The following is an 11,647-nucleotide window of genomic DNA, read 5'->3' as shown; positions in this document are numbered from 1 at the left end:
GCACTAAATAATACTAAATAACTCTAAGAAATATCAAATCTGAAATCCAAAAGTTATGAGCGACCATTCAGTAAACATTGAATCATTACGTTACTTTGAAATCAAAAGTGCCGTGCGATGGAGAGAGAGAGAGAGAGAGATGTAAATACTTTGAGGATTTAAGCCTGAATGAAAACTTTCAATTCGCACAAGAGCTGGGCAGTGGATCTGACACAAAACGTTTTAGGCCATGCGAAAGATGACACAATGCTTCTAGAAGTTTCTAAATAGTGACGTAACTTTACAGAAAAACTGTGAAATCTGCAAGTGGTTTTGGCAATGAAATATGCGTATGAAACCAGACTGCTCAACAAAGACACGTATTCAACCAAAACAGACTCGAGTGAGCAAGATGATTGACATGTTTTGATAACAATACGGAGACTGCCAGCTCCCTTAATCTAGAGGCGATGAAAAGTAATGAAAACCATTCTATCTTGGAACGGACAAAGCAAATCTTTCTCTGTTTTCATACTACGTTATATATTCTTTTAAATTATGTTATGCAGAATCTGAACACACATTTTAAAACATCCTAGCTAAGGAGTCTGAAAAAATGTTGCAAAACTCTACATATAACATTTTATACAGTCAAAGAAGGGATAGTATATGCGTTTTGAAAGTAGTAATATATAATATACCTCCCCGAGAAGATTGTTTATCACGGTGTTGAATCCAACGATTCGCAACGGGATAAATAATCAGCAACTACATTGTTTTTGCCACTGATGTTCTGTACTCTTAAGTTATACTGTTGCAAGCACAAAGACCACCTGGTCAGTCTTTGATTATGATTTTTCATTCACTGGATAAATGATAGTGGATTGTGATCAGACAACACTAAAATTTCTTCATTCCTAGGTCTGTTCACATACACTTCAAACTTTTTCAATGCGGTGATTAAGGCTAAAGTTTCCTTCTCGATTGTCGAGTATACTTTCTGATGTTTTTTCAATTTTGAAGACATGAAACACACAGGATGGTAGATATTATTTTCATCTTTTTGAAGTAGGACAGCTCCAATGCCACAATCCGATGTATCAACTTGTATCACAAATTTCTTGTTGAAGTCTGGAGCTTGAAGTACTGGTCTTGAAGTTAAAATGGCTTTTACCTTCTCAAAGGATTCTTGACACTCTGGAGTCTAAACAAACTTAGCTTTGGGACTAGTTAAGTCTGTCAAGGGAGCTACTATGGCTGAGAAATTTGGGCAGAAACGACGATAGAATCCAGCCATGCCTAAAAATCTCTGTAGCTGTTTCCTGGTAGTAGGTGGGGTAGCCTTATGGATACCCTTCTACCCTAGCATTTACTGGAGCAAGAAGGCCTTTCCCAACTTCAAACCCAAGATACTGCACAGTTGCCTTTTCAAACTCACTCTTCTCTAGGTTGACTGTTAATCCTGCTTCTTGTAGTTTCTTGAAAACTTTCCTCAGAATCTTCAGATGTTCTTCCCATGTTGTCGAGTAAATCACTATGTCATCCAGGTATACACCTACTCCTTCTATTGATCCTAGCAGTTAATCCATCACTCGTTGAAATGTTGCAGGTGCATTCATCAGACCAAACGGCAGAACAGTATACTGATACAGTCCAAAAGGAGTAATAAAAGTTGACAGCAACTTCGCATTCTCATCTAAGGGAATTTGATATTATCCTTTCAACAAGTTTATCTTGGAAACAAACTTGGCTTGCCCAATATTATCAAGTAACTGATCTATAAGAGGCAAAGGATAATTAATTGTTAGCCACACTGATGGAATTCAGTTTCCTATAATCAGTACACATTCTAAATGAACCATCTGGTTTCTTCACTAACACACATGGAGAACTGAAGTGACTTGAACTGGGTTCTGCTAATCCATGTTGCAACAAATACCCAACTTCTTTCTTCAAAACATCTCGATGATAAGGTGATAAGTGATAGGCTTTTTGCTTGAAAGGTTTTCCATCTTCTTGAATCTTGATTTCATGCTTGGTCAGATCAGTACGCCTAGGCTCATCGGCAAAAATTTATGGGAAACTTCTAATTACTTTACTTAAGTCTTCACCTTGTTCAGCTCCCAATTCGTAGCCATCATCATCTTCTGTAGATAAAGTTGTTTGTGTTATTGACACAGTTTCAGTTTTAGTTTCTGAGAAATAAGGTTTCAAGAGGTTTGCATGTATCTTCCTTTGTCTTCTTCTTTATGGTGTTTCAATCACATAAGTTCAATCACTTAACTTCTGAATTATCTTGTAAGGACCTTGAAATTTAATAGTGAGGGGAAATCTCTTGACAGGTAAGAACACTAACACTTGTTGACCAACACCAAAACTTCTTAGCTTAGTCTTAGCATTAAATCTCCTTTTCATTTTCTTTTGACTCACTTTCAAGTTTTCTAAAGAGAATTTTCTAATCTCTTTCAACCTTTTTCTTAAGTTCTTCACATACTCTCCTTGGATTTCCTCTTAGTTTCCTTCTCAATTTTCTGCAAGAATCTTCAACGGTCCTCTAACTTCTTTGCCAAAAATCATTTCATTAGGTGAACATCCCATACTTTCTTGATAAGCACTCCAACTTCAAACAACATGAATGGTAAACCAACATCCTATTCTCTTCCTGACTCAGAACAATACTTTGTCAGCATACTTTTCAATGTCTGGTGGAACCTTTCTAAGGCACCTTGAGTCTCTGGATGATAAGGCGTGGATAATTGTTGTATCACTCCTAACAAATTCATCACATCCTGGAATAACTTTGAAGTAAAGTTGGTTCCTCTATCACTTTGTACTATTTCTGGTATACCAAACTTTGAGAAAAACTCCACAAGTTTTTCAGCAACTATCTTGGCAGATATGTTTCTAACAGGGATCGCCTCTGGATATCTTGTCACAGGACACATTAATGTTACCAAATACTCATTTCCTTTCTTTGTCTTCGGCAGTGGTCCGACCATATCTATAATCACTTTGCTATAGGGTTCTCCTCTAACTTCTATAGGTTGTGGGTGTGGGGGGGGGGGGGGGGGGGCTTTCTTGATGGTTTCATTCGGTTTTCCAGCTATCTGGCAGGTATGAGACTCACGACAAAACCTGCCAACATCTTTGTGAAGTCCGGGCCAGAAAAAATATTTCATGATCTTCTCCACAGTCTTCCTGATTCCCATATGTCCAGACTCATGAGCTACTGCTACCACTTGCTTCCTCAATGGATATGGAATCAAAATTTGATGATATTCGCGCCATAAACCTACCTTCAGATAATAACAGGTAGGAGTTCGTTGCATCTGTTCTCGATCAATAACTCTGAAGAACAAATCAGTTAATGATGCATCCTTCTTCTGCAAGTCCATTAGCTTCTCTCTTGTCACTTGACCAACTTCAAGGGTTGAATTCTCAATATCTGCTAACTCAGCTACTGTAGTTTCACTACTGTCTTCAGCAACACTCTGACTACTTGGAGTCTCTTCAGGAACATCAGGTTCTTCTTCTTCTTCGTCGTCATCGTCAACTTCTTCTTGGGAAATCTCTTCTTGGTCAGCACTATGGGAAACTTCACTTCCCTGGAATAATTCTTCTAAGCACAAAGATCCTTCACTTGATCCTTCTTGGGTGTGTAAATCCTCAGTTTCTTCACTTGCAGTCGTAGTCCTCTTCATACTTCTGGTAGTTACACAACTAGGAAACAGGTGGGGGTTATTCTTCTCAAACTCTACTGTAAGACTAATCCTCAATGGTTTGTCTGTCACTACAGGACAAGGAATAAATGTACACCACCAACTTCATTCCCCAACAGAACATGTACACTTTCCACAGCCAGTGGGTCCTTTACAGCAAAATCTACATTCCCTGTCACCAAATCACATGACAGGTGTAAGCGGCATATAGGACTTACTTCCTCTTCTCCTATACCCTTCAAAATAACTGAATCTCCTGTGAGACTCTTCTCCAACTGAGGGTGAGAACCACATACTACCACACTATGGTTACTCCCTGTATCACGTAATATCTTGACTAGTACCTGCACACTTCCTCCTTGAGTTGACAGCATACCCTCATAGATATATGGCTTAAAAGCCTCCACACTGCTAAGCCACTCATTGCTTGAGGTAACATTTCCACTGGTTGCTAAACATTCAGCTTGTTTAGTTTCATTCTTCTCTGGAGTCTGATTCTTTCCCACACTGCTCTTTGTAGTTTGTTTCACCTGGTCACCTTTCACAACTTGACCAACTGGCTTTGACAGCTGTTGATTCCGGTAACACTCTTGACTGAAGTGTCCTCTTCCACACTTGAAACAGACAACATTAGGTTTCTCTTAATGTCTTGAAAAATTGGATGAGGATTTCTCATTAGTTTGCTGAGCTGTATTACCTTGAGTACTCTTGGTAGTATCACTTGTAGGTTTCCCATTAAATTTGTTCCTGTTATTTGGATAAGACTTAAAACCTGGGCGTTGTTGATTCTGGTGCTTGACATTGTAATTATGTTTGGTACTAATTATGTTGTAATCTTCACTCAGTGTAGCAGCTTTGTCAAGTTTCTTAACACCTCTCTCTCTCTCAAATAGGCTCTTATAATTATGTTCAGGAATTCCCTTAAGATACTGTTCAAGAACAAGTAATTCTTCTAACTCATCAAAAGTTTTAACTTTAGCAACTTCTACCCAATGTTTAAAACACCTTCTCACTTTGTACGCATAATCTAAGAATGTTCCCTTCTCATCTTTTCTTAAATTTCTGAATCTTTCATTGTAGTACTCTGGGGTCTTCTGGTAAACTTATAGCACACTGTGTTTAAGTACCTGATCAGCTGTTAAGGCTAGATAAGCACTTCTCTCTTTACCAATTAAAACCCTTTTTAGCAAAACTGACCATTTATCTTTTGGCCATCCCATACCTGAAGCCACTTTCTCAAAGTGATCAAAAAACTCATCTGGAGCTTCTTCAGTAAGTTTAGGGGTTAACTTCTGTACTCTTACTACATCAAATACAGGGTCTTGATTACCTTGGTTAGGGTTAGACGGTGTTACAGGTAAAGTGGATCTACCTTTTATCAATTCCATCTCCTTTTCAAACCTTACTCTTTCTCTTTCCTCTTCTGCTGCTTTTTCTTCTTCTCTTTCTCTTCTTTCTTGTTTTTCCCTGTCTATTCTTTCTCTTTCAACTTGAATTCTTTCTCTTTCAGCCTGCATTTTCAGCTTAATCAAATTCTCTTCTGCTTCAATGCGTCTAAGCTCTAACTCTGCATCACTTTTCTCTTTCTCTACCAGAGTCTATCAATGATTCCATAGCAATACATCTTATTTGTGCCATTACCATACTAGTAGAGACATAACCACCACATACCACTGCTAAAACGCTCCACTAGGCCTTAATTAGAGTGGTTTCTGATAGCACTTGGATGGAAGGGGCTGCTAAAAATTCTTGAACCTTGAACTGAGCCATTTTTGCTAAGTTATCAACTTACAATTCAATACAATAAATGCAAAACAAAAAACTATATGGTCACTCTCCTAACAAAATATATCCTTAACACCACCAGTATATACTAGAGTGATAATGAAATCTGCTTTCCCGGGTCTCTGGGCACCATTAATACTTGGGGGGAAAGTAGCCAAGTATCTGGTTACTACACTTACCATTCATTAATTGTTACCTCACAACAGCCAGACACCTGAACCCTTATCCAGGTACTAAACGACTGAATACTCTAAAGGCAACAGTGATCCCTTAAACAACTTACCAGTATTGAAGAAAATCAGACTAAATTCATCAAAATAGGTGTGAGGTAATCTTGTAAGTAATTATGTTAATTAAAGGGCATCACTCCATCAACAACTTTGAAAGTCTAAGTATTTCCCTGATTTCAGAAGTCTAAGTACTTCCCTGGTTCTAAGTCACTTCAAGTAAATTGAAGGAAAACAGATCAATTACCACTCTATGTCTCTACCTAAGCAAATCATAATTATATGCATGTATACCGGTGAGGAATGAAATACTTAAATACAAAAATTTATTATCAAACTCAAACTTTATAAGTGAAATTCACAATCAGATAAAATTAGTTACTTGAAAACAAAGCAAAGTTTAATTAATTCTTGAATCAATTAAGTCAAATTAAATCAAAATTATTTTATCACAAAATTCAAGAAAATTAATTCAATCAAAATTCAAAAGTGTTAGGTAATATCTAAAATTTGGAAATTAATTCACAAGTGCTAAACAGCAATGAAACTTGAAAAGTATTCTAAGTAAATTTAAATTAATTCACAAGTGTTATTTTCAATACTAAGTTAATTAAATTGTGAATGTAAATGAAAACGCAGAAAAATGTGGAAAATACCAAAATTGTAAAAAACACTAATCACACAGAACATAAAATAAAAACACACACTTCAATAAGAAAACGGATAAATGCACCAAAAATAAACACTTCAATAAGAAAATGGTTAAATGCACTTCAAATGAAACAAACACAAAACACAAAAATTTGCAATGTGTAAAAAATTTAAATTGTTTTTCAGCCAATGTAAATATTAGTAAAAATTTTCCAAACCACTATAACTATTAGTTATTAGCTCTCTAAACCATCGTAACCATTAGTTATTAGTTTCTTACCAAACCACCGACTATTAGTTATTAGTTGCAACTAATAAAAATATAACACTCTTTACCTTCTTGGTATACCAATTTCTTTCTTTCTCCTGCAGCTTGTTCAAAAAATTCACCCCAATTCACAATATTTCACAAAATTAGGTGCCGTTACATACTTTACAATGTTTGTTCAAGAGTCCACAAAAAGGCACTAAATAATACTAAATAACTCTAAGAAATATCAGATCTGAAATCCAAAAGTGACCCCCATAAGCTTGTAACCTTTGAAAGTATCATTGGTGTGAAGTTTATTCTTCCCACAGTTTGTTTAAGGATAATGAGGCCTCATACATCCAGAATCTACCTGTTGGTTGTTGCCAAATCTCTCCAGGAAGGTTACGATATCCTTCTGTGACAGGATTCCCTGGCCCAACAAACTCAAGACATCCTAGGATGTCTAGCCGCCGACTGCCTCCATCAGATATAGAGCCAGTACTTGGAGATATACCCCAGTTTCACTGCCACTGCCAGTGGTCATCGTGACCTGAGAGCCTTTCACGCTAGCAACACTTCCTCCTCAGCTTTTGGAAGCAGAAACCCTGATGGGGTTCTCATTCATACCTCAGCTGGTAACAGAGCTTAGAGATTTGCGCCGGCATTTGATAGATCTACTTAACTCCACCCCTGGTCCGGTTGTCGCAGCAGCTTGAGAAGGTGGCACTCCTGCACCCTCTATGGCGCCATCAAATCCTTAATCAAGGAGAGGCCGAAGGAAGAGAGGTAAATGGCATAGGACGCCCAGGTAGCCAACGAGAGCCTCCCATTGTATGCAAATAATTTGGCGCCATAATCCAGAGCCAGATGACAAGTCACTTTCTTTCCCTAGCTCTTTGCAAAAGGTAAATAATTTCCTTTCCTGTCGTTTGACTGTGTACACTTTGTTCTATTTTATAGTTCATTACTAAAACTTGCATTGTACGACTCCTAGTAGTCCTTCTCTAACCTTGTGTCACATTGTTTGCTCTGTTTGAGTGCTATGTAGAGTGCCTACTGACCTGGCACTGCTACTGCAAATACTGAGGGTCCTGTATGGACTAGTATGGTCAAAGATACCTGAAGTTGTCTACCAAGGCTAAATGGTCCCTACTACCCATTTATTTGATTTTGGAGTGTCCTTCTCCTAGAAGAGTTGCCTGCCTAGGCTAAATATCTCTTGTCCCCTAACTCGTGTAGGCAGGGACATCACACCACAAATTGAATGTTGCTAAGAAAAGCCACATTACCCTACTACTAATAAAATCCTCACCTGTCGATGACAGACAAGGTGAGAATAATCAGGTACACGGTCATCTAGGTTTCGGTAGTTCACCTGCCGTTGCAGCGTCCTTTTCTCTGTAATAACCCTGCAACAATTAATTGTATGTGGCTCTGTTCCATTACGCTGGAGGGAGTAATGGATTAGATTACCTTATATGTATAATGCAGTGATATTTCTTCTATGTAAAGATTGAAAGTCTTTAAAATATAATATTATCTAATATTTAAGTTTTTTGTAAAGATTAAAAATTTGCATAATATAAGTTTACGATCATATTAGCGTGAAATCAGCTGAAAAATAGGAAGAGAGAGAGAGAGAGAGAGAGAGAGAGAGAGAGAGAGAGAGAGAGAGAGAGAGAGAGAGAGAGAGATGGCTACTTTTAATAGCTCTGATCTTAACCTTTGCAGCTGTTGGGTAAGTTTCCGGATACTTTCTTCTGTGCTGGACCTCAGGATGTGAAGTTCGAACTCCAAACCCATCATTTCCTCCTCAAGATGGCGCCGCTTGTGCCTTTCCTCGACTTCACTAACCACTTTTTCGTATAAGACCTCCATCAGCTGTAGAATAAGATTAGTACATCACCAATGAATTTACGAAGTATGCAACTATATTTCAGTTATCATGAAAGGAGATTTATGAATAACTGTAAAGAATACAAAGTTTATCTAAGCTTATTTTAGGCATAGTTTCAGATGTATATTAGATTATTTGATACTCGTATACATCGAAGATAAGACTGAAAATCAAGATTAAAATGCAAAGAATGTTTAGTACCATAAGTTTGGGTCTATGTAAATTTCAGTCACATATTTGGACAATTATCATAGATGCACAGGAAATAACTATCATGCCACAAATGAATGAATGAATAGCATGACGACAAATGTCAGTAAAAGAAAAAAAAATTATAGATAGATAAAACTGATGAAAATCATCTCTTCACGTTCTCCTTCGCCAGATAGCCTAAAAATTTGTGATGGCAACAGGTAGACCTATCCAGTCACACATATATACATTTATAATGTCTACTGCATATCTGGGAATTTTGTGATGACGCCAAAGTTGGTTGATGACTGATGAGTCAACCCAAACTATCCTAAACTCATTCAAGCATTGCTGCACTTAAAGTTGTTCCTTTGGTTAGGTCCCGTTCTGGTATAAAAGAGTGTATTCTAAACCACTTCAGTATTATTGTGAGGGAAATTTAAAACATTTAAAAATGTTTTGTTTTACGTTACTGCACTTTATGCACTTTTTATAAAAACGTTCATTACTTAAAATGAGGTGGTGTAAAGTATTTTCAAATGATACTCATGCTCAAAGATGGCGTTGTATGCTTGACTTGCTTGTCCAAGAATCTTGCTTTAGCGTGAGCGTTACTGGGAGAAGAGTATGTCGCTTTCTCGGAAACTGGAAGCCCTTCTTTTTAAAAACAGGGCCTGATTGTAAATATTAAACTATTTTAACTGTATATTCTGAGTAAATAAATTGTGTTGTAGCTCATTGTTCGCTCTAAGGAATCATCGTCACTGTGCATCCTTGAAACTTGTTTTGTCGGAGGGCTTTAGTTTTGCGTTAAGTGTTATAATCAGTGGTTGCGAGAGTAAAGTGTTTTTTCTTTTGTTCCGTTTAGTGGGGATCCAGGTATAATTTTTCGAGATAGACCTGCCTAAATTGATTTTATTGCATTTTCTGATTGATTTAGATGTGCTGCGTTAAAAAAGACAGGGTTCCATTTTTTTTTTTGCTATGGTAAAGTCGGCCATATTGGATCCTAATATGGCCGCCATTATACATAGTAAGACTACCACATTTTGAGCCTGGAAACAGCTACATATTGATTTTCATGCCTAAGCATGTGTTTTCAGGCCCAATAATTACGATGGTAATGTTGTTATCAGACATTTAAGCTATTTTTATAGAATTTCAGGGGTAACTTAAAAAATCATACAAAATTGGCTTTTCTTTCATTTCTCAATATGATCTGTGCATTTTTGTTATACTTAGTGTTGTTTATCATAACATGTAACAAAACTTACTATCTTTCTGCACAGGGTAAGCAAGACTGACATCATGGTGGAGAAACCGTTGTTAGTTCATACCAAGGAAATGGTTGTATGTTCAAGAAGGCGATCAGATTTAGGTGAAGCTAAGTATAAGGAATTAGCTGAGATGTTGTCAACATTATCTGAGGATGATCTAAAGAAAGTACATTACCATTCAGCTTGTGGAAAACTTGTGATCAACAAACAGCACATTAAAAGAGTGGAAGATCATGCTAAAGCACCAACTAGTATAACCAGTCCCGAGCCAAGAAGAGGTCGTCCACCAAAGAAAGGGAGTGAAAGTTTAGAAGTAAGCAGACCAAAGAGACTTAAAACTTTACCAATATCTAAAGTGTGTGTATTCAATCCGGACAGATGTGTTGCTGATAATGAAGAAAATTTACATCAAGTGGCCACTGATAACCGAAGAAAAACTCTAATTGGAATAAAAGAAGAAACAAATGATGACTCAGTAAGATCCAAATTGTCCAATTTTTTTTATCTAGGTAATGCTGCTGCACAAGAGATATGGTACTATCAGTCATGCTTTTGCTCAGGAGAGAGAACATGCAAACAAACTATGACAAATATTGACAAAAATGAACGAGAAGAAAAGGTGGTTAAAGCAATAGCAGATGCGCAGGTATGTAGTTATCTAAGAAGTGAGTTATTATCTGGAAATAAATCTTTGACTATGAATGACCTGAATGACAAATATGAAGTTACTTTAGAACTAAATGATATTTATGATAAGTGGCATCATAAGAATCATTTGAAAGAAATCATACGCAAACAAATGACAGAAGCTACACTTGTTAAGACTTCCTCAAAAAAGAGTGAGATGGTAATTGCCACAGAAAAATTAGAGGAAGCTATTGAAAAGCATTGTGATCCTGCATCAACAGTAGAAAATTGTCTTAAAGTTGCATATATAATGAGGCAGGAGATCTTTCAGACACGAAATTGGAAATTCAGAGGATTATGAGAACCCCCCACTGACGAGGATGTTTGTAGAAGCTCTACTGTATGGGCCTCATTCCTTGGAACTGGAAGGACATAGAAAAGAAGATGCACAGTCAGCAATCAATATGATTAGTCAGCTAATAGTTCATAATACACTCTCTACAAGACAAATGAAGCACAAATCAGAAGAAAACTTTAAACGAGACACTGAGACGCCGCGAACAGTGATCTTCCATTATCAAATTAGAAAGTTATTCAGAAGGAAGAGTTATTTTTGATAGATACGATGTTGAAGATTCACTAAAAAGCAAAACAAGGTCAAAGAGAGTATCACAATCGCCCATTGAATATGATATTCACAAGCATTAAAACATATCAATGAAAGATCTGTCTTCTAACAAGAACAAATTATCTCTGACGCATGAGTTTGGAGAAGCAATAATTACTAAATACAAAGGCAGCAGCAAGAAGGTCGTTGTTGATAAGGGAACAGAGACTAGTGTCAATGAGGGATTTTTGTTGTCTGAATCTGTAAAAGAACATAACCGTGAAGAGGGGGACACACTTATACCACTACACTTGATTGATTGCCTCAGTGATCAACACAGAAAGAGATCATCGTATATTCCCCTGATACTGATGTGCTAATTCTATTAATTGACTTAGTTGCAAATGACAGAGCAGGGCCATTGACAATACGTAGT

At 37.0% G+C, this 11,647-nt stretch overlaps 1 protein-coding gene across 2 annotated transcripts in view; it reads right to left on the bottom strand.

Moving 5' to 3' along the window:
* LOC135220258 (uncharacterized) overlaps window positions 1–11,647 on the bottom strand; it is a 42,027-nt gene that overhangs the window by 3,201 nt on the left and 27,179 nt on the right. Inside the window, exons 3-4 of one of the 2 annotated variants that reach the window (XM_064257523.1) lie at window positions 8,335–8,492; window positions 7,924–8,020 (exon numbers count right to left, since the gene is read on the bottom strand). In XM_064257523.1, coding sequence (XP_064113593.1) covers window positions 7,924–8,020; window positions 8,335–8,492 — 255 coding nt within the window. Of the gene's footprint in view, window positions 1–7,923; window positions 8,021–8,334; window positions 8,493–11,647 lie in introns of those variants that run through there. The other variant, XM_064257524.1, reaches the window with a different exon arrangement.

This window comes from Macrobrachium nipponense, chromosome 1, assembly GCF_015104395.2.
Source record: "Macrobrachium nipponense isolate FS-2020 chromosome 1, ASM1510439v2, whole genome shotgun sequence".
Taxonomy (NCBI): Eukaryota; Metazoa; Arthropoda; class Malacostraca; order Decapoda; family Palaemonidae; genus Macrobrachium; species Macrobrachium nipponense.
The sequence above is the reverse complement of the archived record's forward strand: the minus strand, read 5'-3'. Positions and strand labels throughout refer to the sequence as shown.